Below are 25,382 nucleotides of genomic sequence, written 5' to 3'. Positions count from 1 at the left end.
ACTAGTCACCGCCTGCCATTCTGAAAAGGTCCCGTTTATTCCCACTCTTTGCTTCCTGTCTGCTAACCAATTCTCCACCCACACCAATACCTTACCCCCAATACCGTGTGCTTTAAGTTTGCACACTAATCTCCTGTGTGGGACCTTGTCAAAAGCCTTTTGAAAATCCAAATATACCACATCCACTGGTTCTCCCCTATCCACTCTACTAGTTACATCCTCAAAAAATTCTATGAGATTCGTCAGACATGATTTTCCTTTCACAAATCCATGCTGACTTTGTCCGATCATTTCACCGCTTTCCAAATGTGCTGTTATCACATCCTTGATAACTGACTCCAGCAGTTTCCCCACCACCGACGTTAGGCTAACCGGCCTATAATTCCCCGGTTTCTCTCTCCCTCCTTTTTTAAAAAGTGGGGTTACATTAGCCACCCTCCAATCCTCAGGAACTAGTCCAGAATCTAACGAGTTTTGAAAAATTATCACTAATGCATCCACTATTTCTTGGGCTACTTCCTTAAGCACTCTGGGATGCAGACCATCTGGCCCTGGGGATTTATCTGCCTTCAATCCCTTCAATTTACCTAACACCACTTCCCTACTAACATGTATTTCACTCAGTTCCTCCATCTCACTGGACCCTCTGTCCCTTACTATTTCTGGAAGATTATTTATGTCCTCCTTAGTGAAGACAGAACCAAAGTAATTATTCAATTGGTCTGCCATGTCCTTGCTCCCCATAATCAATTCACCTGTTTCTGTCTGCAGGGGACCTACATTTGTCTTTATCAGTCTTTTCCTTTTTACATATCTATAAAAACTTTTTCCGTTTTTATGTTCTCTGCCAGTTTTCTCTCATAATCTTTTTTCCCCTTCCTAATTAAGCCCTTTGTCCTCCTCTGCTGAACTCTGAATTTCTCCCAGTCCTCAGGGATTTAGGTAGAAAGCCAAAAAAGCTACCTAAAAGCAAAACAGTAGTCATCTCAAGATTATTGCCTGTGCTAAGTGCCAGTGAATATGATTTGGCAGATAAATGCATGGCTGAAATATTGGTGCAGGGGGCAGGGTTTCAGGTTTCTGCATCACTGAGATCCCTTCGGGGAAACTATGACCTGTATACAGAGGATGGATTATACCTGAACCAAAGGGGATCAGTATTCTAGCACAGTTAGGGAGGATTTAAACTAATTTGGCATGGATATGGGAACTGGAGTGATAGGGCTGAGGTTGGGGTAGTTGGTATACAACAAGATGCAGTATGTGGTGAAACTGTGAGGAAGGACAGGCAGATGATAGGGGAAAATTACAGTCAGTGGTACAAGTTGCAGCGTAACAGGGGGACAAAATCTAAAAGAGCGATGAATACAGAACCAGAAGGGTTATATTTGAATGCATGCAGTAAATGGAATAAGGCAGATTATCTTGTAGTGCAGTTAGAGATTGGTAAATATCATGTTGTGGGCATCAGTGAGTCGTGGCTGAAAGAAGATCATAGTTGGGAGCTTAACATCCAAGGATACACATTGTATTAAGACCATAAGATATAGGAGCAGAATTAGGAAATTTGGCCCATCAAGACTGCTTCACCATTTCATCGTGGCTGATCCATCATTTCTTTCAGCTCCAATCTCCTGTCTCCCACCGCCCCCCATGTATCCATTCATGTCATCACCAATCAAGAATCTATCAACCTCTGCCTTAAATATACAGATTTAGCCTCCACAGCTGCCTGTGGCAACAAATTCCACAGATTCACCACTCTCTGGCTAAAGTAACTCCTCCTCATCACTGTTCTAAAAGGACTCCCCTCTATTCTGAGGCTGTATCCATAGCAACCCATAGGCAACATCTGTTCCACATCGACTCTATCAAGGCCTTTTACTATTCAATAGGTTTCGATTAGGTCACCCCTCATTCTTCTGAATTCTAGTGAATACAGGCCCAGAGCCATCAAACACTCTTCCTATAACAAGCAGTTCAATCCTCTAATCATTCTGTGAACCTCCTTTGAACCATCTCCACTTTCAGCATATACTTTCTAAGATAAAGGTCCATAACTACTCATGATACTCCAAGTGGGGCTTCAACATTGCTTTATAAAGTCTCAACATTACATCTTTGCTTTTTATATTCTAGTATTAAAAGGACAGGCAGGTAGGCAGAGGGGATGGTGTGGCTCTGTTGATAAAGATTGAAACCAAATACTTAAAACGGTGACATTAGTTACAAATATAAAACACAAAATAATCGACACCACAAGCATTCACCCCCTTCAAGTCAGTATTTAGTAGATGTGCCTTTTGAGGCAATTTCAGCCTCGAGTCTGTGTGGATAGATCTCTATCAGCTTTGCACATCTGGACACCGCAATTTTTCCCCATTCTTCTTTACAAAGCTGCTCAAGCTCTGTCAGATTGCATGGGGGATCGTGAGTGAACAGTCCTTTTCAAGTCCAGCCACAAATTCTCAATTGGATTGAAGTCTGGACTCTGAATTGGCCACTCCAGGATGTTAACTTTGTTTGTTTTAAGCCATTCCTGTGCAGCTTTGAATTATGCTTGGGGTCACGTTTGTTGGAAAACAAATCTTCTCCCAAGTTGCAGTTCTCTTTTTTACCCTGTACCTTCACAAGCTTTCCAGGGCCTTGAAGCATCCCCACAGCATGATGCATCCACCATCATACTTCACAGTAGGGATAGTGTGTTTTTGATGGTGTGCACTGTTTGGCTTACCCCAAACATAGTGCTTAGTCTAATGGCCAAAAAGCTCAATTTTTGGTTTCATCACGCCATAGAACCTTCTTCCAGTTGACTTCAGAGTCTCCCAGTTGCCTTCTGGCAAACTTTGTAGAGACCTGTTTTCACTTTGACACGAAAGTCTTTTTCTGTTGATCAGTGTTACAAAAGCTAAATTAAATCCACTGTGACTCAATGTTATAAAACAATAAAACATGAAAACTTGAGGGGGGCGGGGTGAATACCTCTTATAGGCACTTTAGGTTCCAAAGATGTAGAAGCCTTGTGGGTAAAGTTAAGAAACTGCAAAGGTAAAAATGATTCAGGTCTTTGAACAATAGCCAGGATATGGGCTACAAATTACAATGGATAGATAGAAAAAGGCATGTAAAAAGGGCAATATAATGATAATCATAGGGGATTTCACTACATAGATAGTTTAGAAAAATTAGGTTGGTGCTAGATTCCAAGAGAGGGAATTTAGAACGCCTATGAGATTGCTTTTTAGAGCAACTTGTGGTTGAGCCCACTATCAGAACAGCAATTCTGGATTACATGGCGTTTCTGGGGAAATTCAGAAGATGCAGTAAAATAAAGGGAGGATGAGGCAACCATGGCTGCCACAAAAGCTAAATAGAGGACACCTAATATAGTAAAAATTAGTGGGAAAGTGGAGGAGTGGGAAGCTTTTACAGATTAACAGAAGGCAACTTAAAAAAAAACCATAGAGGAAAAAAAAATGAAATATGAAGGTAAGCTACTACTACTACTATGTCGACTAGTCAAGCTAGTCAATACCATAAAAGGTACAAAACAATTTTTCAGATATATAAAGAGCGAAAGACAGTGGATCACAGACCAAGGGAAAATGATGCTGAAGAGGTGGTAATGGGGACAAAGAAATGGCAGACAAGCTGATTAAGTATTTGGCATCAGCCTACACTCTGGAGGACAAAAGCAGAATGCCAGAAATACGAGTGTATCAGTAGGTGGAAGTGAATGTCACTGCTATCATCAAGAAGGTAGTGCTTGGGAAGCTGAAAAGTCTGAAGGAAGGTAGGTAAATCACCTGGACCAGATGGACTACACCCTTGGGTTCGGAAAAAAGTAGCTGAAGAGACTGTGGAAGCGTTAGTAAATAATCTTGCAAGAATCACTAGATTCAGGAATGGTTCCAGGGGACAAAAAATTACAAATGTCACTTCACTCTTTAAGGAGGGAGGAAGGTAGAAGAAAGGAAATTATAGGCCAGTTAGCCTAACCTTAGAGGTTGGAAAGAAATTAAATCTATTATTAAGGATGAGGTTTCCAAGTACTTGGAGGCACATGATAAAATAGGCCAAAGTCAGCATGGCTTTAAAAAGGGGTAATCTTGCCTGACAAATCTGTTGGAATTTTTTAAGGAAATAACAGAGATAAAGATAGGTCAGTGGATGCTGTTTACATGGATTTTCAGAAAGACTTTAATAAAGTGCAGCACATGAGGCTGCTTAACAAGATAAGAACCCATGGGATATTACAGGAAAGGTACTAACATGGATAGAAGGCTAACTAACTGGCAGGAGGCCAAGAGTGGGAATAAAGGGGGCTTTTCAGGTTAGCTGCCAGTAACTAGTGGTGTGTCCTAGGGGTTAGTGCTAGGACTGCTTCTTTTCACATTATATGTCAATGATTTGGATGAAGTAATTGATGCCAAGTTTGCAGAAGATATGAATAAGGTGAAGGGGCAGGTAGTGTTGAGGAATCTGGGTGTCTGCAGAAGGACTTGCACAGATTGGGGGAAATGGGTAAAGATATGGCAGATAGAATATAGTGTAGGGAAGTGTATGGTCATGCATTTTGCCAGAAGGAATAAAGGCATTGACTATTTTCTAAATGGGGAGAATATTCAAAAATCAGAGGTGCAAAGAGACTTAGGAGTTCACATGCAGGATTCCCTAAAGGTTAACTTGCAGGTGGAAAGAAAGGCAAATGCAATGTGAGCATTCATTTCAAAAGGACTAGAATATAAAAGCAAGGATGTAAGGCATTGGTCATAGAGCAGAGTATTGACAACTGTTCTGGGCCCGTTTATCTACCAAAAGATGTGTTGGCATTGGAGAGGGTCCAGAGGAGGATCATGAGAAGGACCCCAGGAATGGAAGAGCTAACACATGAGGACCATTGGATGGCTATGGGTCTGTACTCACTGGAGTTTAGCAAGGTGGGGGGGGGGGAGAGAGAGATCTCATTGAAACCTATCAAATATTGAAAGACATATATAGAATGGATGTGGAGAGAATATTTCCTATAGCAGGGGTGTCTAGGATCAGAGGGCATACCCTCAGAATTGAATGACGCCCATGTAAAACAGATGAGAAAAAATTTCTTTAGCCAGAGGATGACAAATCCCTGCAATTCATGCCACAGACTGCTGTGCAGGCCAAGTCATTGCATACATTTCAGGAGAATGATAGGTTCTTGATTAATCAGGGCATCAAAGGTTATAGGAAGAAGACACAAGAATGGGGTTGATAGAGATAATAAATCAGCTGTGATGGAATGGTGGAGCAGACTAGATGGGCCAAACCAAATCAAAATCAAATCAAGTTTAATTATCATCCAAACCATACATAGATACAGCTAAACGAGACAGTGTTCCTCTGGGACCAAGGTGCAAAACATTCAAAATAGTGAGTAACACGATTTAAAATAGTGAGTAACATGATTCAAAATAACAAGCAAAGAAGCACATTCACTCAGGAAAAAAAACATAAAGACCTAGTTCTGCTCATGTCTTACGATGTTATGGCCTAACTTGAGCCTTGCTCAAAAATGAGCTTCAGTGCAGTTTAAAAAGAAACGAAGGCAACTAAGGTAAGAGTTGGCTAAAGCTGACTGAGAAAAAATACATTAGAAGTTAGATAAGCTGCAACAGGCATTTAAGAATCCTCAGCTACAATCCACTGAAATAAAGACTCCATGAGGAGAATCCATCCATAACTGAAGAAACAAAGCTTGCAACATATTGAATATTAGTGGTAGGACTGAAGAATGGAAAAATGCTAGGCACCTACAAATGATCAAAAATAATAAACGGAGAAATTAGATCGTGAGAGTAAGAATAAATGCAAAATACTGACAACAGTTTCTAAGAGTATATAAAGAATAGTTATTGGTCCCCTGAAGTATGAGGCTAGAGTTAATGGGAAATACTCTACAAATTTCTACAAGAGGAAAGTGGTGGGTGGCACCGTGGTACAGCTAAAAGAGCTTCTGCTTCACAGCACCAGAGACCTGGCTCAATCTTGACTTCAAGTACCCCCCATGTAAAATTTGCACAAGCTCTCATGACCATGTAGATTTTCTTTGGGTGCTCCACTTTCTTCCCTCATCCCAAAAACATGCCAGTTTGCAGGTTAAAGTTAATTAGTCACTGTAAATTATCCCTAGTGTGTAGATGAACAGTAAAATCAGAATCTAATTGAGAGGGGGCAGGGGTGAGTTTACAGGACTAATGCAAGATTGGCGTGGTTGGCTGGTAATCGGTGTGGAACTGATTGGCTAAAGGACCTGTTTCCATGCTTTATTCATCTCTACAAAAAAAATTAATGGAACTAAAAATAGACAAGTCCCCTGGACCTGATGATTTGTATACAAGATTGTTAAAGGGATTGGCTGCAGAGATAATAAGACCATAAGACATAGGAGCACAACTAAGCCATCCAACCCATCAAATCTACTCTGCAATTCCATTAAGACTGATTTATTAACCCTCTCAACCCCAATCTCCTGCATTCTTGCTGTAACTTTTGACACCCTGACTGATCAAGAACTTATCAACCTCTACTTTAAATATACTCTAACTTGGCCTCCACAATAAATTCCACAGATTCTGGCTAAAGAAACTCCTCATCTGTTCTAAATGGATGCCCCTTTAGTCTGAGGCTGTGCCCTAAAGTCCTATACTCATTCAATATAAGGAACATCCTCCCAACATCCACTCTATCCAAACCTTTCGGTATTCTATAGGTTTCAATGAGATTCCCCCCCCCACCCCCATTCTTTATCCAGCGAATAACCCTCTCATTCCCTGAATCATTCTCGTGAAACTCCTCTGAACTCTCTCCAATGCCAGCACATCTTTTCTCAGATAAGGGGCTCAAAACTGCACTCAATACTCCAAGTGCAGTCTGACCCATGCCTTATAAAGCCTCAGTATTACATCCTTGTTCTTGCATTCTAGTCCTCTTGAAATGAATGCTAACGTTGCATTTGCCTTCCTTACCACCCACTCAATCTGCAAATTGACCTTGAGGGAAGCCTGCACAATTACTCACAAGTCCCTTTGCACCTCTGATTTTTAAATTTTCTCCATTTAGAAAATAGTCTACGCCTTTATTTCTTCTACTAAAGTGCATGGCCATACACTTCCCTATACAATATTCCATCTGCCACTTCTTTGCCAATTCCTCCAATCTGTCTGTCCTTCAGCAGACTCCCTGCTTCCTCAACCCTATTTGCTCCTCCACTTTCCTTTGTATCATCTGCAACTTGGCCCCAAAACCATCAATTCTGTCATCCAAACATCTCCTATACTCCGTGAAAAAAGGCAATCTCAACACAGACTGCTGCAGAACACCACTAGACAATAGATGCAGGAGTAGGCCATTCAACCCTTTGAGCCAGCACCACCATTCACTGTGATCATGGCTGATCATCCACAATCAGTACCCTTTTCCTGCCTTCTCCCCATATCCCTTCACTCCGCTATCTTTAAGAGCTCTATCTAACTCTTTCTTGAAAGAATCCAGAGAATAGGCCTCCACTGCCTTCTGAGGCAGAGCATTCCACAGAACCACAACCCTCTGTGTGAAAAAGTTTTTCCTCAGCTCCGTTCTAAATTGTCTACCCCTTATTCTTAAACTGTGGCCTCTAGTTCTGGACTCCCCCAACATTGGGAACATGTTTCCTGCCTCTAGCGTGTCCCATCCCTTAATAATCTTATATGTTTCAATCAGATCCCCTCTCATCCTTCTAAATTCCAGTGTATACAACCCCAGTCACTCCAGTCTTTCAACATATGACAGTCCCGTCATCCCGGGAATTAACCTCGTGAACGTACGCAGCACTCCCTCAATATCCTTCCTCAAATTTGGAGACCAAAACTGTACACAATACTCCAGGTGTGGTCTCCCCAGGGCCCTGTACAACTGCAGAAGGACCTCTTTGCTCCTATACTCAACTCTCCTTGTTATGAAGGCTAACATGCCATTAGCTTTCTTCACTGCCTGCTGTACCTGCATGCTTACTTTCAGTGACTGATAAACAAGGACACCTAGATCTCGTTGTACTTCCCCTTTTCCTAACTTGACACCATTCAGAAAGTAATCTGCCTTCCTGTTCTTGCCACCAAAGTGGATAACCTCACATTTATCCACATTAAACTGCACCTGCTATGCATCTGCCCACTCACCTAACCTGTCCAAGTCACCCTGCATTCTCATAACATCCTCCTCACATTTCACACTGCCACCCAGCTTTGTGTCATCTGCAAATTTGTTAATGTTACTTTTAATCCCTTCATCTAAATCATTAATGTATATTGTAAATAGCTGTGGTCCCAGCACCGAGCCTTGCGGTACCCCACTAGTCACTGCCTGCCATTCTGAAAGGGACCCGTTAATCCCTACTCTTTGTTTCCTGTCTGCCAATCAATTTTCTATCCATGTCAGTACCCTACCCCTAATACCATGTGCTCTAATTTTGCCCACTAATCTCTTACGTAGGACCTTATTAAAGGATTTCTGAAAGTCCAGGTACACTACATCTACTGGCTTTCCCTTGTCCATTTTCATACTTACATTCTCAAGAAATTCCAGAAGATTAGTCAAAGCATGATTTCCCCTTCGTAAATCCTTTGCTAACTCGAACCTATCCTGCCACTGCTATCCAAATATGCCGCTATTTCATCTTTTATAATTGATTCCAGCATCTTCCCCACCACTGATGTCAGACTAACTGGTCTATAATTGCCTGTTTTCTCCCTTCCTCCTTTCTTAAAGTGGGATAACATTAGCTACCCTCCAATCCGCAGGAACTGATCCTGAATCTATAGAACATTGGAAAATGATTACCAATGCGCCCACGATTTCTACAGCCACCTTCTTAAGTACCCTGGGATGCAGACCATCAGGCCCTTGGGATTTAAACACAAGTCCCATCAGTTTACCCAACACTATTTTCTGCCTGATGTGAATTTCCTTCAGTTCCTCTTTTACCCTAGGTCCTCTGGCCACTATTACATCTGGGAGATTGTTTGTGTCTTCCCTAGTGAAGACAGATCCAAAGTACCTGTTCAGCTCGTCTGCCATTTCCTTGTTCCCCATAATAATTTCACCCGTTTCTGTCTTCAAGGGCCCAACATTGGTCTTAACTAATTTTTTCCTCTTCACATACCTAAAGAAGCTTTTACTATCTTCCTTAATATTCTTGGCTAGCTTACCTTCGTACCTCATTTTTTCCCCCTGTATTACCTTTTTAGTTATCTTCTGTTGCTCCTTAAAAGTCTCCCAGCCCTCTGGCTTCCCACTCATCCTTGCTATGTTATACTTCCTCTCCCTGATTTTTATACTGTCCTTGACTTCCCTTGTCATCCACGGTCGCCCCTTACTCCCCTTAGAATCTTTCTTCCGCTTTGGAATGAACTGATCCTACACCTTCTGTATTATTCCCAGAAATACCTGCCATTGTTGTTCCACTGTCATCCCTGCTAGGGTATCTTTCCAGTCAACTTTGGCCATAGTCCCCTTTGTTCAACTGTAATACTGACACTTCCAATCTTCCCTTCTCCCTCTCAAATTGTAGATTAAAACCTATCATATTATGGTTACTACCTCATAATGGCTCCTTTACCTCGAGTTCCCTTATCAAATCTGGCTCATTACACAACACTAAATCCAGAATTGCCTTCTCCCTGGTAGGCTCTAATACAAGCTGCTCTAAGAATCTATCTCTGAGGCATTCCACAAACTCCCTTTCTTGGGGTCCAGTACCAACCTGATTTTCCCAGTCTACCTGCATATTGAAATCCCCCATAGACCTGGGCAGCCAACCAGAAAAGACCCCTTTTATTTCCATTCTGTCTTCTACCAGTCAGTCAATCTTCTGTCAGTTCTAGTATCTTTCCTGTAATAGCATGGGCTCTTATCTTGTGAAACGGCCTTATGTGCAGCACCTTGTCAAAATTGAGAAACTCTTACAGACCATTATGATTATTTGTGTGAGAAGTAATGACCAGAGAATCCATTATAGTGTTATTCACTAAAGGTTCCCAAGCATTGATCATAAATGATTCCTGCTTTCGTTACTGTCTGTAAATGATTCCTAAATCTTTATTTAATACACAATATTTACTAAAGGCTTTCTAAAGTTCAAATACACACATCCACTTGCTCCAAATCTATACTGCTCATTACAACCTCAAATAAGTCCTGGTCAGATCTCTAAGCCTGAACTTTCAGAAGGTTGATACATCACGCATTTAAATAACCAAATGTGATAAGGTTTACATAATAGAGATACTCAAATGCAGCCTGGATCCAGCTGCTCTCTTGGCATACTTCCACATCCCTTAGTCAGTTCACTGCTCAACTCTGGATTAATGGTATTTAATCTAGGACAGGCTTTTGAGAATCCAAGCTCTTCCCAACATCCATTGCATAAATACAACGGGATACTGAAATTGACACTATTAATCCTGCTGTCACCTTTTTGCATTGCCTCATGATAAATTTACTCTGTGATCTGACTGAGACCAGAAGCACAACCTATGAATACATAACAAGTACAGGTCTGGCCTTAGATTAGTTTTAGAGCTTATTTTGGAGCACTCTGAGCAAAGCTTTTGATGGAATTTGGGCTCTTGATATGATCACTAACACAATCCAAAAGTAGCATACTCAAACATCCTGAAACCACTCCACCTACCTCTCTGCGCTGTCAGAATTGTCTATCTGGATCAGATGTTCATTGCTACTAGCTGACCGATAAAGGCTTCTCCGTGAATGTTTCCTGCGAGGTTGTTCTCTCTCTTGAACTTCTTCCTGCTCCAAATTTTCACTTTCCATGTATGGGTATGCGACTAAGTTAATGTAACCATCACGACCTCCTTCGAAACACACAGAAACAACACCTAGACAGGAAGAACATTGGAAAACTTGCAAATTTGCTTTAAGTGAATTTTGTTTCTTAATTTTCTTGAGAAACTCATTGAAAATTAAGTACATGCATGTATTTGCAACATCAGATTGTCCTTGCATTACTAAAGCACAAAATAGTGATCTCAAATTTGAAACTTAAAAATTGCTATAAAACACTTGGGTCAATCAGCACCTGTAAAGAGAAAAATTTCACATCATACAAGTGATAAAGTTGATTCTGATTCAAATTGGGCAGTTGCTATAAACCTATATTAATAACAGGTTATTTGATTTATTATCTATAGACACGTCCTAATTGCTCTAAAGACAGTAGCTATCTGACTTCCTGAACCATTGGCAAGGATTGTTGTTCCTTTTTGCGCCTTGTGGCGCTTCGGGCTGCACTTTTGCTACTTCTGTAGCATTTGACTGTTTTTTTTTTGTAGGCAGCAGAGTTCCTAGCTTAACGCACAACCCAGCACGGATGGAAAGCATTCAAGGAGCCAGCCACATTCGAACCCAGAACCACTCATCTCAAAGTCTGGTACTGACGCCACAACAGCACCGGCCGGCTAAATATAGTCAAGGATTGCCAAGCTTTTAATCTAGTGACAATTAGGAATTCACAATAGATTTCAAATTAAGATTGTATAAATCTTAGAGGAAGTTAGAGGAGATTCTGTGCAGATCAATGTCAAAATATGTTTGGTGAATAACTTGTCTGCATGGTGTGTTTGCCACTAGCTGTAGATAAGGCTGGGTGGAGTGGAGGAGATGAAAGCTTGGAATGGTGCATGGGGTGGCAATCAAACTGGCTGCTTTGCTTGGATGACTTTGAGATTACTTGTTGTTGGAGCTGCAATCTTCCAGGCAAATAAATCATGCTATTATTCTAAGTAATGTTTTGAAATGGAAAGACTTCAGGGAAATTAAGACATGACACAGCATTATAGTAGTTATGATGGTGGGCTAATGATGACTTTTCAGTGAGGGCACTCAACAGTTTTGCTTTTGAATGTCAAGGAGACATGTTTACTCTCTGCTATCGGATATTGCAAGGCAATTGTGTGGCATGAACCACCTGACATTTTCTGATAATGCCTCTATGCAGTCATGGGCAGCTGCATGAGCTGAAGAGTTACAGTTATTATCAATCCCATGCATAAAGAGAGCTATTAATACCACAGTTTATACAAGGCTTTAGCATTCACAGGCAGAGTCTGGACTGGAAAGGTCACAGTATTATCGGTCTCAGTTCATCCATCTAACTCCCAGAATCATTCATCAACAGCACAGTAATGTCAACAACTAGTTCAGGTGGGAGGGAGGGGGGAAGGGTATAAACAACTGATAACATCATGTGATGTTGATTCTTTCCACTATTTTTATTCTGTCTTGAAGCTCTGCAGTCAGTAATGCATTAAGAAACCAGGAAGGAAATTAAGAGGCTAGAACTTGGCACAAATTCTGCAAAACTGTGCTAATCGGAATTTTCACCATACTGACTGATATAATAAATAAGCAGCATATTGCTCTAGATAAGATCAATACCTTTTGTACTACACATTCGCATATGTGAACAGCAGCCTCCTTGAATTGCTTTGATTCCTGTGGTAAACTAGTACTATATGCTTATTAAGGAAGGTTGCTACAGGATTTTGCCATGATGAAAGAACTGCAATCCCTTCCCAAGTTAGGATATAGTATCATGTGGAGATGACAAAAATCAATTGCAGATGCTGCAATCTAGAACAAAAACAGAACTCTACAGAAACTTGACAAGCAAAATAGCATCTGCATATTGACATTTCTGGCTCTAACTCTGCATCAGGATCAGATGCAGGGCCTCAACTTGAAACAGCAGCTAAAATTTTTGCTTCTATAGCTGTTGCTTGACTTAAGTTCTTCCAGCATTCTGCTTTTGTACCATTTGGAAATACTCACATTTCCATTAGGTAACGTCCTCCTTTTGTTGGAAGTGGCTCAACTGCAATGCATTTTTGGAAAAAGGATGTTATGCAGTACATTTTAGAAAAGGTACATAAAACAGCCAGTGAGATAACACAGAAAATGTTGTTAATGGCTTGCCAATCAAGCAGGCTACTTCATCCCCATGATGAGCACATTCACAAGCATCATTGGAGCTGCACTCTTCCAGGTAAGTGGAGAGTATTCAATCACATTTTCTCTGATCTCATTTTTCTAGACTTGGGATATTCAAGATTGTTTAATGTCATTTCCTGTACAGAAGTGCAAAGAACAAAATAATTGTTACTCCGAATCCAATGCAGCACAAAACAAAAACACAATAAAGAACACAATTAAAAACAATACATACATATAATATATAAATAATATATAAACATACACACCCACACATACATATATATATATATATATATATATATATATATATATATATATATATATACACACACACACATACACACAAAGATAGCTTACATACACAGATTGATTGTACGTACAGTAGGTAGAGGAGTGTCTGTGCACAAGGTAACTGACAGGAAATGATAAAGTAGTGGTGGTTGAGGTATGGAGGGGTGGGTTGTGGGTAGAGATGTTGATCAGCCTTGCTGCCTGGGGAAATTAACTATTTTTGAGTCTGGTGGTTCTGGCATGGATGCTATGTAGCCCCTTCCTTGATGGGAATGGGAGGAACAGTTCATAAGCAGGATAGATGGGATCCTTCATAATGTTACTGACCCTTTTCCAGCACCTTTCTGTATACATGCCCCTGATAGCGGGTAGGATGGTGCCAGTGATAAGCTGGACCATTTCAATTTCTTGCACATTCATGTGCCTTTCTAAGAGACTCGTGAATACCTCTATCATATTTGTCTCCGCCACCACTCTACGCAAAAAATTCCAAGTTTAATAAAAATTGCCCTGCACATTTCCTTTGTCTTACTCTCTCTTTCTCTCTCACCTTAAATGCATGTCATCTGCTATAAAACATTTCAACTTTGGGAAAAAGATAGCAGCCATCTACCCCATCTATGCTTATCATAATCATAACTGTCAGTTGTTGTCTCAGCCTCCACCACGCCAGAGAAAACCCAAGTTTGTCCTTGTAGTACATACCCTTTAAGCTAGGCAGCATCCTGGTAAACCATTTCTGCATCCTTCCAAAATTTCCACATTCTTCCTATAACGGGACAATCAAAATCTCCACATTCTTCCCATAACAGATGCATCCTAGAGAGTTTTATACAGGTGAAACATCACATCCTAACTCTCTACTTTCAGGGAGCTATGGACTTGGACCCCAAGATTGCTCGGTACAGCAACATTTTTAACAGTCTGCCATTAATAGTGTACTATCCCTTTACATTTGTTCTGCCAAAATGCAACACCGCACATTTGACCAGATTAAACTCCATCTGCCATTTCTCCACCCATATTTGCAACTGATCTATATCCTGCTTTTTTTTTGGCAGTCTTCTGTGCTATCCACAACACCACCGATCTTCATATTATCTGTAAACTTACTGATCACCCAACTACATTTTCATCCAGGTCATTTATATTTATCACGAACAGCTGAGGTTCTTGTACAGATCTCTGTGGAACAAGACTAGTTACAAATATCTAGCCAGAATAAGTCCCATCTTTTAAGAAGAAGTCAACTCTGCACCACAACGACCAATTCATCTTACATCACCTTAAAAAAAATCTTAATCTTCTGGATGAACCTACCTCAAGGTAGACCCAATCTACCTTCATCACTTGCTAGAAATAATCAATCAAGTTAGTAAGACACAACTTGCCCTGCACAAAGCCATGCTGTCTGTCCATCCTGGATAGACCTAACAAATTCTGCTCTCTAAACCTTTTGCACTGACTGAGCCTGCATGGGGAAATTTGAAGTCACCCCTACAGTAACCCTGTTGTTACTACACCTATCCCTAACCTGCCTGCATACTTCAATATCCTGGAGGCTATTGCGGGATCTGTAGTATAATCACAGAATTATTATACCTTTCTTATTTTTGAGTTCTTAGTGGATGAGCCAGCCCCCATAATGTCCCCTCTAAGTGCAGTCATGTTATTGTCCCTGATTAACAGCACAACTCTCCTCTACCCCATCCCCCTTACCTCCACTAACATTTCCAAACCATCAAAACACTAGAATTCTTGTTCCTCTTTCACCAAGTCTTTGTTATGGTCACAACATAATAGTACCATACACCGACATTAGTTCCAAGTTCATCCTTACCCATAATACTCTTACTAATATATACACACTTCACCTGTCCATCCTATTGTGTCTATTGTCTTGTTCCTACATGTTTCAACTGATCATAATATCTACCTTCCTTTCAACCCCTCCATTTTCCTGACCTGGTGCTGCCCCTGCCAAACTAGTTTAAACCCTCCTGCACATCCACTTGATGCTTCCTTCTACATCATATTGAAATATGGACTGCCCTTGAACTACTGCTGTGACCCTTAACTTGTGCTAGGTAAAACTCCAGTCAATGGTGTGCTTCTGACCCCCATTTCCAAATGATCTGTTCCACAATTGACATACTGCCAAATGTTGCCTTGATGTCACAGAAAGTCACCCTCACACTGATTGGGTAATTCTGCTCTTAATACGTTAACAAGGGCATCTTCAAAGTCTTTGCCTTCATTTGCCAGGCTTGAGTGCCTGACTCCTCAGGCATTTATTCATCATCTACCTGCAAGGACGAAATTGCAAAGCACAATAATTTCCCTCCACTTTTGAAAGCCTTTTTAAATGTGTTTTCATTAGACTCTACCAACATGGCTTTCATGTGAAGGATCTTGGCCTGAAATATCGACCTTTTACCCTTTTCCACAGATGCTGCCTGGCCTGCTGAATTCCTCCAGCATTTTGTGTGTGTTGCTTGGACCTCTACATTAACCTTAACAAACAGAGGAAGAATTCATCCTAAGCACCTCAGTGCCAAGGCTGAGAAGGGATCCAACCCTCTGGCAGTCTGTTTTTGGCAAAGGCTCTTGACAAAATTATTGGAATGTCGCTGTGTCATGATGAGCCCATTTCATCAGATGTAAAGCACAGGACAACATGGCAACACACTAGGACCAAGCACAGGAAGTGCTGGATCATTTGTGCAAGATAACCATCAGCAAGAGGGATTTATTAGAAAGGACCAATAAAAATAATTCGTGCAAGTGGAGCAGTCAGTCTTGAAGCAGCCTTTCCTTTGAGTGTGCCAGTCTTAAGAGTGGCTTTGGCTATCAGGCTTGGGGGAGGTAAATTGTCTTGTAAGTGTTACGTACCCCGTAACTGGGTTGCCAAACCAGCAGAAATGGATCACTCAGTTGGAGTCTGGAGTACTAGAACTAAGAAAGTTTTATTAAAGAAACGAGCAACACAGTAATCGAAAGGATAATAAATGCAACAATTCAACAATGATAACCACACATGTGCACAGAATTAAGATAACAGCATCAATCAAGCTCTATCGTTGTCTAGGGGGTAAATGACCAAATTTCAAAATGACTCAAAGTTCAGTCCAGTTCAGTTCGCAGTAATCGTTGCCATGGCGAGGGACAACGTGGGGGGAGAGAGAGATAGAATAGGAACAACTGATCATTCAGAACACTGCTTCACTCACAGACCAGCGAGATGGCTCACAGACCAGCGAGATGGCTCACAAACAGCTTTTGGGCAGGTCCTTGGTGATGTCACCTGAGGTCACCGACTGTGACCCCTCCTCCAGATGCGGTCGATCCTCTGCAGTGAACCCGGCACCCAGGCAAGGGCGGACACACACCGGGTTCCCGCTGATCGTACCTTTCCACCCTTGTCGTTGTCTGGTGCTTCTCACCCACTCGTGAGAGGCGCACCGCTTCCAGGGTCTCGTTACCTCGGGTGGCGTGTGTCCCTGTCTTAGCGAACCTGTCCCTTTTTATCCCCCTGCTGGGGTATCGCCTGTCCATCACTTCAAACAGTTCAGGGTTCAAAGGGGGGAGCCGCTCCAGACAGCTCTCTCTCCCACATCCCTTCATTACACATCTCCAGACGCTGCTCCATTGTTCCTTATCTCTCCTTCCCCTGAGGGCAGGTGGCAGACCAACTGCTGATGCCACTGATGCTAGCCCAGGCCAGCAAACATCTTAATTTTATGTGTATTCTCGTAACATAAGTTACTCTCGCTCTCTCTCTGTATTTATTTGTTCATAGGTCACAGTAGTGTAGTGTGAATGGTTGCAAGGGCAGTGTTTTATACTGTGTGGGGGATGTGGGAAGTCTAGGAGACCTCCAGTCTCCCAGATAAACACATCTGTACCAGGTGCACTGAGCTATAGCTCCTGAGAGAATGTATCACAGAATTGGTGCTGCAGCTCAGTGACCTTCGACTCTTTCGGGAGAATGAGGTGGTGAAAGACTGGAGCTACAGGGAGGTAGTCCCCCCTAGATTGCAGGGGACAGGTAATTGAGTGACTGTCAAGAGGAGAGGAATTGCACAGCCAGTGCAGAGTACACCTGTGGCTGTTCCCCTCAATAATAAATATATAACTTCAGACACTGTTGAGGGGCATGACCTACCAGGAGGATCCACAATGAATCTCTGGCACTGAGTCTGGTGCTGTGGCTCAGGACAGCAGAGAAGTGAAGAGGACTGCAGTGTTGATAGGAGATTCCCTAGTTAGAGGAACAGAGAGCATCGAATGGTATGTAGCCTACCTGGTTCCTGGATCAGGGATGTCTCGGATCCATGGCATTCTCAAGGGTGAGGGTGAGCAAGAAGTCTTGGTGCATATTAGCACCAAGGGCATACATAGGTAGACAAGGTAAGGAGGTTCTGAAGAGAGATCTGAGGGAAGTAGGTAGAGAGCTAAGAAACAGGACCTCCAGAATAGTAATCTCTGGATTGCTGCCTGTGCCACATGCCAGTGAGGGTAGGAATAGAATGATTTGGCAGGTGAATGCATGGCTGAGGACCTAGTATAGGGGTACAGATTTATGGATCATTGGGGTCTCTTCTGGGGAAGGTACAACTTGCACAAAAGGTACAGATTAGACAAGAGGGGGTTCCAATATCCTTGGCTAGAGTTATGGGGGGGGGGGGAGGTTAAACTAATTTGGCAGAGGAATGGGAACTGAAGAGCTACAGCTGAAGAGGTAGCTGCTTTACAAATAGGGACAATGTGCAGTAAGAGGAGGCTTTTGAAAGGGCAAAACTGCAGTCAATAAGATGAGTTCCAACATAAAAGGTGGACAAAGTCGAAAAGGATGAATACAAGACTGAATGTGTGCAGTATATGGAATAAGGTAGATGAGCTTGTAGCACTGTTAGAGATTGGCATGTATGATGTTGTAGGCATTACTGAATCATGGCTGAAAGAAGATTATAGCTGCGAGCTTCATGTCCAAGGATACACATTGTATCAAAAGGACAGGCAGGAAGGCAGAGGGAATGGCTTTGCTCTGTTGGTAAAAAATGAAATCAAATCATTAGAAAGAGGTGAGATAGTCAGAAGGTGTTGAATCATTGAGGATGGAGCTAAGGAACTGCAAAGGTAAAAAGATGCTGATGGGAGTTGTATAGAGACTCCCAAACAGTAGTAAGGATGTGGTCGACAAATTACAACAGAGGATAGAAAATGCGTATCTAAAGGGCAATGTTACGATTGTCATGGGGGATTTTAATGTGCAGGTAGATTGGGAAAATAATGATGGTGCTGGATTACAAGGAGGGGAATTTCTAGAGTGCCTACAGGATGGCTTTTTAGACCAGCTCATGGTTGAGCCAACTAAGGGACCAACTATTCTGGATTGGGTGTTGTGCAATAAACCTGATAGATTAGAGAGCTTAAGGTAAAAGAACGCTTGGGGTTAATGATCATAACATGATCTAATTCACCCTGAAATTTGAGAAGAAGCTAAAGTCAGTGGATAAGGGAACTACAGAGTCATGTTAGAGGAGTTGGCCAGAATTGATTGGAAAAGAACACTGGCAGGGATGACAGCAGAGCAGCAATGGTTGGAATTTCTGGAAGAAATTCAGAAGGCAAAGGATATAAACATCCTAAAGAGGAAGATGTTTCTAAAGGAAAGATGACACAACAGTGGCAAACAAGAAAATTCCAAGCCAACATAAAAGCCAAAGAAAGGGGAAATAATAGAGCAAAAATTATTGGGAAGTTAGAGGATTGGGAAGCTATTAAAAACCAACAGTAGACAATTTAAAAAGTCATTAAGGTAAAGATGCAATGTGAAAGCCGGCCAATAATATTAAAGATACCAAAAGTTTCTTCAGATAAAATGTAAAAGAGGCGAGAGTGGATATCAGACCATTGAAAACAATGTTGGAGAAGTAGTAATGAGGAACAAGGAAACGGCAGATGAATTGAATAAGTATTTTATGTCGGGCTTCACTGTGGACGACATTAGCAGTTTGGTGGAAGCTCCAGGTGTAAAGGGTCACGAGATGTGTGAAGTTACCATTACTAAAGAGAAGATTCTTGGGAAGATGGAAGGTCTGAAGGTAGATAAATCACCAGGACCAGATGGTGTACATCCCAGGGTTCTGAAGGAGTTGGCTGAAGAGAGTGTGGGGTATTAGTAATGATCTTTCAAGAATCACTAGATTCTGGTATGGTACCAAAAGACTTGAAAATTGCTCATTTTACTCCTCTCCAAGAAGGGAGAGAGGCAGAAGAAAGGAAACCGTAGGCTAGTTAGTTTGACCTCAGTGGTTGGGAAGATGTTGGAGTCTATTATTAAAGGATGAGGTCTCAGAGTACTTGGAGGCACGAGATAAAACAGGGCATAGTCCGCATAGTTTCTCCAAGGGAAAATCTTTCCTCACAAATCTGTTGGAATTCTTTGAAGAAATAACAAGCAGGATAGACAAGGAGAATCAGTCCATGCTCTGTACTTGGGTTTTCAGAAAGCCTTTGACAAGGTGTCACACATGAGGCTGTTTCACAGGAGGCAAAAAGTGGGAATAAAGGCAGCATTTTCTGGTTAGCTGCCAGAGACTAGTGGTGTTCCACAGGGGTCTATGCTGGGAATGTTTCTTCTTACACAATACATCAACGACTTGGATGATGAAATCTATGGCTTTGTGGCCAAATTTGCAGACAATATGAAGATAGGCTAAGGAGCAGGTAGTTTTAAGTAAAAAAGACTACAGAAGGACTTAGATTGGGAGAATGGGCAAAGTAGTGGCAGATGGAACACTGTGTCAGGAAGTATCTGGTCATGCTCTTTGGTAGAAGAAATAAAAGGGTTGACAATTATCTAAATGGTGAGAAAATACAAAAAAACAGAGACACAGGGACTCAGGAGTCCTTGTGCAGGATTCCCTAAAGGTTAATTTGCAGGTTGAGTCTGTGGTGAGGAAAGCAAATGCAATGTTAGCATTCATTTCAAGAGGACCAGAATATAAAAGGATATAATTGTGAGAATTTATAAAGCAATAATGATGCCTCACTTAGAGTATTGAGAGCAGTTTTAGGCCCCTTGTCTTAGAAAGGGCGTGCTAAAACTGGAGAGGGTTCAAAAGAGATTCATGAAAGTGATTCCAGGATTAAATGGCTTGTCATAAAAAGAGCATTTGATGTCTCTTGGATTGCATTCACTAGAACTCAGAAGGAAGAGGGGTGACCTAATTGAAACCTATCAAATTATAGAACAGATGTGGAAAGGATGTTTTCTATGGTGGGAGAGTTTAAGACCAAAAGAGACAGCCTCAGAATAGAGGGGCATCCTTTTAGAACAGAAATGAGGAGGAATTTCTTTAGCAAGAGAGTGGAGAATCTGTGGATTTCTTTGCCACAGGCAGCTCTGGAGGCCAAGTCTGTATGTATATATAAGGCAGAGGTCGATAGATTCTTGAATGGTCAGAGCATGAAGGGAAATGGGGAGAAACCGGGAAATGGGGGCTCACAGAAAAATTGGATCAGCCACGATGAAATGGCAGAGCAAACTTGATGGGCCAAATAGCCTAATTCTGCTCCTATATTTTGTGGTCTAATGACGCAAGGTGTGCACGTCATACCATCAGGATGAGGTCATTTCCAGACTGAACACTGACTACACAATCATTGCCATCAACCAAGTCCAAAAACATCAGAAACAATGCAGCAAATAGTTCAACGTCAAAGTTCTCGAAGACCCCACAAAAACAGCTCTTCTCAGACAGCACCTCACAGACTCCTTCCCAATTAAGAGCCAACAGGTGCAGCAAGTACTTCTTAGCATTGAAGATTCTATTAATTCTGACAAGATCACCAACTCCATTTGCAAAAATGCAGCTTCAAACCTGCACGGAACCTCTGCGGTGCTTCACTATTGGCTGTAGACACTCTTCCATGTAGTACTCTCCAGCTCTTCTATGGACAAACTGCCTCCTGTTTGAGCCAAAAATTTCAAATTTTGACTCTTTAGTCCAGAGCACTAATTGCCATTGTTCAGCACCCCAGTCCTCATTTTTGTTTGTAGGTGAGTCACTTGGCTTTGATGCCACCTCAGAGTAATGGCTTTCTCGCAACAACTCTTCCATGACTTCAACTGTAGAGAGGTGCACTTGAGTGCAATGGTTTCTGTGAGTTTAGAGCTGATAGCAGTGCTAGACATCTTCCAATTTAGAAGAAAAGTATCTCTTGTCTGTTGCAACACACAAAATGCTTGAGGGACTCAGGCCAGGCAGCATCTATCAAAAAGAGTACAGTCGACGCTTAGTGCAGAGACCCTATGGCAGTCCCAGAACTGAAATGGCTAACATGAGGGGGGATAGTTTTAAGATACTTGGAAGTAGGTACAGGGCGGGATGTCAGGGGCAAGTTTTTCCACAGAGTGGTGGGTGCATAGAATGCACTGCTGGCAACAGTGGTGGAAGCAGATACAATAAGGTCTTTTAAGAGACTCTTAGATAAGTACATGGAACTTAGAAAAATAGAGGGCTATGTGGTAGGGAAATTCTAGGTAGTTTTTAAGAGTAGGTTACATGGTCGACACAACATTGTGGGCTGAAGGGCCTGTAATATGCTGTAGATTTCTACATTCTATGCATTAATATGTGAGGCCCAGGCTAGATCCTCAGATGCTGACACCAGGAACCTGAAACCACTCATCCTTTCCACTTCTGATTCCTCGATGAGAACTGGTGTGTGTTCCCTTGACTTCCTCTTCCTGAGGTCCACAATTAATTCTCTGGTCTTACTGCTGTTGCGTGGAAGGTTGTAGCTGTGACACCACTCAACTAGCTGATCTATCTTGCTCCTGTATGCCTCCTCGCTATCATCTGAAATTCTGCCAATAATAGTCGTGCCATCAGCTAGTATATAGACGGTATTTGAGCTGTGCCTAGCCACATAATCATGGGTGTAGAGGGAGTACAGCATAGAGCAGTAAGCTGAGCACGCATCCTTAAGGTGCACCAGTGTTGATTGTCAGCGAAGAGGAAATGTAATTTCCGATCCGTACAGACTTTGAGGAAGTCAAAAATCCAGTTGCAGAGGGAGCTACAGAAGCCCAGGTTCTGGAGCTTGTTGATTAGAACTGAGAGGGTACGATTCTGAACTCATCTGGTCTGATGAGAATGATGTAAAGAATACTTATATCTGTATGTACCTGGCAGCAAGGAAGGCAAATGCAATGTTAGCATTCATTTCAAGACAACGAGAACATAAAAGCAAGGATGTAATTCTGAGCCAAGGCACTGGTCAAACCACACCTGGAGTACTGATAGTAGTTTTGGCCTCTTATCCAAGAAATTATCTGGTGCATTGGAGGGTCCAGAGGAGGTTCACAAGAATGATCCTGGGAATAAAGGGTTAACATATGAAGAGCTTTTGAGGCCTCTGGGCTTGTACTCACTGGAGTTTAGAAGAATGAAGGGGGTGGGATCTCATCGAAAACTAGCAAATATTGAAAGGCCTGGATAGGGTGGATTTGGAGAGGTTTCCTTTTGTGGGGGGGGGGGAACAGCACAGGACTAGAAGGAACAGCCTCAGAATACAAGGACGTACCTTTAGAAAGAGGGGAAGAATTTGTTTAACCAGAGGGAGGGAAATCTGTGGAATTCATTACCACAGGTGTTGAGACCATGTCAATGGGTATATTTGAAGGGGAGGTTGAATTGTCAGAGAGTCAAACATTATGAGAAGGCAGGAAAATGGGGTTGGGGGAAATAAATCAGCCCTGATGGAATGGCAAAGCAGACTTGATGGGCTGAAAGACTTAACTCTGCTCCTATGTCTTGCGGTTTTACTGAGACAGACATCAAAGCATTATCAACTCCTTCACCGAAGCACAGATAAACGTCCAACCTGCTCTTGCTGCATCACACTGAGCAATAAAGGCTCACAGCAAACATCTGGAAAACATGCATCTCAGGACCATCTTAGGAGCCAACTCTCAGCAGAGGCAAATGTTGATGGCGAAATTTACCAGGACCTTCAATTGGGATTGAGGAGGACTATGAATGCCTCATTGAAATACAAAACCCAAGTAGCAGTGAGTCTGTCCTCCCACATACTTCAGAGACTAAAATAACTTACTGCAGACAAGACTCTGGAAAAAATACAAATCCCACTGCTCCAAAACCTTTCTAATCCAATGAAAGGATTGGGTGTGTTGGCTTGAGAGAAGAAGCTGACATTGGTTGTCCTTCCACAAACAAGAGAAAATCTGCAGATGCTGCAAATCCAAGCAACACACATAAAATGCTGGAGGAAGCATTTATAGTCGACGAGTCCAATGAAGGGTCTCGGCCCAAAATGTCAACTGTAGTCTTTTCACTGGATACTGCCTGGCATGTTCAGAGGTTGCATAATTTGCATGCCTGACTCCAGATCCCTGAAGCAGACACTTCATTCCAAGCTGTCATGGTGGACACGGATGATGAATTAACAATATACTCACTCTTTTTAAGTACAATTCCCACTGACTCCTGGGAACCTCTCCCGCATGACCAAATTAAACAATTTGCACACAGGAGCACACAGAAGTCATCATATGAAGCATCATCAGTTTCTATCTCAGAAACTCAACAACATCATTCCCATAGTAGCCTCAAATTCCTGCAGAGCCCAGATGCTAGACATCCTTAATCTTTGGGGGACTGGGGGAGGTGCTAGCACAAGAGGAGATAAAAATTAGTTTTGACTTTCCCACTTTAACTCTTGAGAAATTGAGAATAGGGACAACCCCAGCCCTCAGGGAGAATCAATGCTACAAACGTCTCCATATGGCTGAGTAACTAGCATAAAATGTTCTTAAAATAACATTACTAAATCCATCAAGCTTTCAAATTAAATATAGCCTGTCTTATTTTAGTATTAGAATGTGAAACAGATATCAGAACCCAGGGAAGACTACTGTTTGACTGCAGTAGCACCATCACCACTTTGGAAATTATCTCATTTGTATTAAGCTGCATCTACATAGGGACATTGAGAACATGTTGCAGCTCACTCAGTTTTACTTAACCTGCTAATCGCCAGTCCAGTGTACTGTCATTTAGTAGATGCTCCAATGAAGTGTGTGAAAACACATGTTGACTCACATGTAAATTGAATATAAACAGAGAATGCTGGAAGCACTCAGTAAGTCAAGCAGCTGCTGTGGAAACTTAACATTTCAGGTTGAAGGTGCATTCCCGATATTTTCTGTTTCTATTTCAGATTGTAGCGCCTGCAGATACTGGATTTTGATGCAAAGCTAATGCAAATTTATCCTTACTCACTCTTCCTTCAGTTAGTCCTGACGAAGGGTCTTGGCCTGAAACGTCGACTGCACCTCTTCCTAGAGATGCTGCCTGGCCTGCTGCGTTCACCAGCAACTTTTATGTGTGTTGCAAATTTATCCTTGAGTGTTTTATGAGTTATGCAAATTGTTGCTGGACTGACTCTTAGTTGCAATAATAAGAGCACTTTATTTTGCAGGAAAGATACTAGCACGTATAGAAGATTAGCTGTCTGACTGGAGGCAAGGAGTAGGAATAAAGGGGCAATTTCTGGTTGGCTGCAGGTGACAAGTGGTGTCCCAGAGGGGTTGGTTTTAGGATTGCTTCTTTTCACATTATACATTAATGATTTGGATGAATGAATCGATAGGTTTGTGGTCAACTTTGCAGATAATACAAAAATAGGAGGAGGGGCAGTTATTGTCGAGGAAGCCTTAAATATACCCAATGACTTTGGCTTCACAGCTGCCTGTGGCAAAGAATTCCGCAGATTCACTACTCTCTAGCTAAAGAAATTCCTCCTCAACTCCGTTCTAAAAGGACACTCCAGTATTCAGAAGCTGCATCCTCTGGTCTTAGACTCTCTCACCATAGGAAACATCCTTTCCCCATTTACTTTCTCAAAGCCTTTCACCATTCGTTAGGTTTCAATCAGATCATCCCTCATTCTTCTGAATTCCAGTGAATTCAAGCTCAGAGCCATCAAGTGCTCTTCATTTGACAAGCCATTCAATCCTGGAATAATTTTCACGA

General features: G+C 41.9%; 1 protein-coding gene across 3 annotated transcripts in view; it reads right to left on the bottom strand.

The window, feature by feature from the left end:
• ip6k1 (inositol hexakisphosphate kinase 1) overlaps nucleotides 1-25,382 on the bottom strand; it is a 110,702-nt gene that overhangs the window by 39,191 nt on the left and 46,129 nt on the right. For 2 of the 3 annotated variants that reach the window (XM_063067758.1, XM_063067759.1), the window contains one exon: nucleotides 10,706-10,910. The exons of the other annotated variant lie outside the window; for it this stretch is intronic. In XM_063067758.1, coding sequence (XP_062923828.1) covers nucleotides 10,706-10,910 — 205 coding nt within the window. The remainder of the gene's footprint in view (nucleotides 1-10,705; nucleotides 10,911-25,382) is intronic. 3 annotated transcript variants of the gene reach the window in all.

Source organism: Mobula hypostoma, chromosome 15 (assembly GCF_963921235.1).
Source record: "Mobula hypostoma chromosome 15, sMobHyp1.1, whole genome shotgun sequence".
Taxonomy (NCBI): Eukaryota; Metazoa; Chordata; class Chondrichthyes; order Myliobatiformes; family Myliobatidae; genus Mobula; species Mobula hypostoma.
Note: the sequence above shows the minus strand (reverse complement) of the source record. Positions and strands in the feature narration are given on the sequence as shown.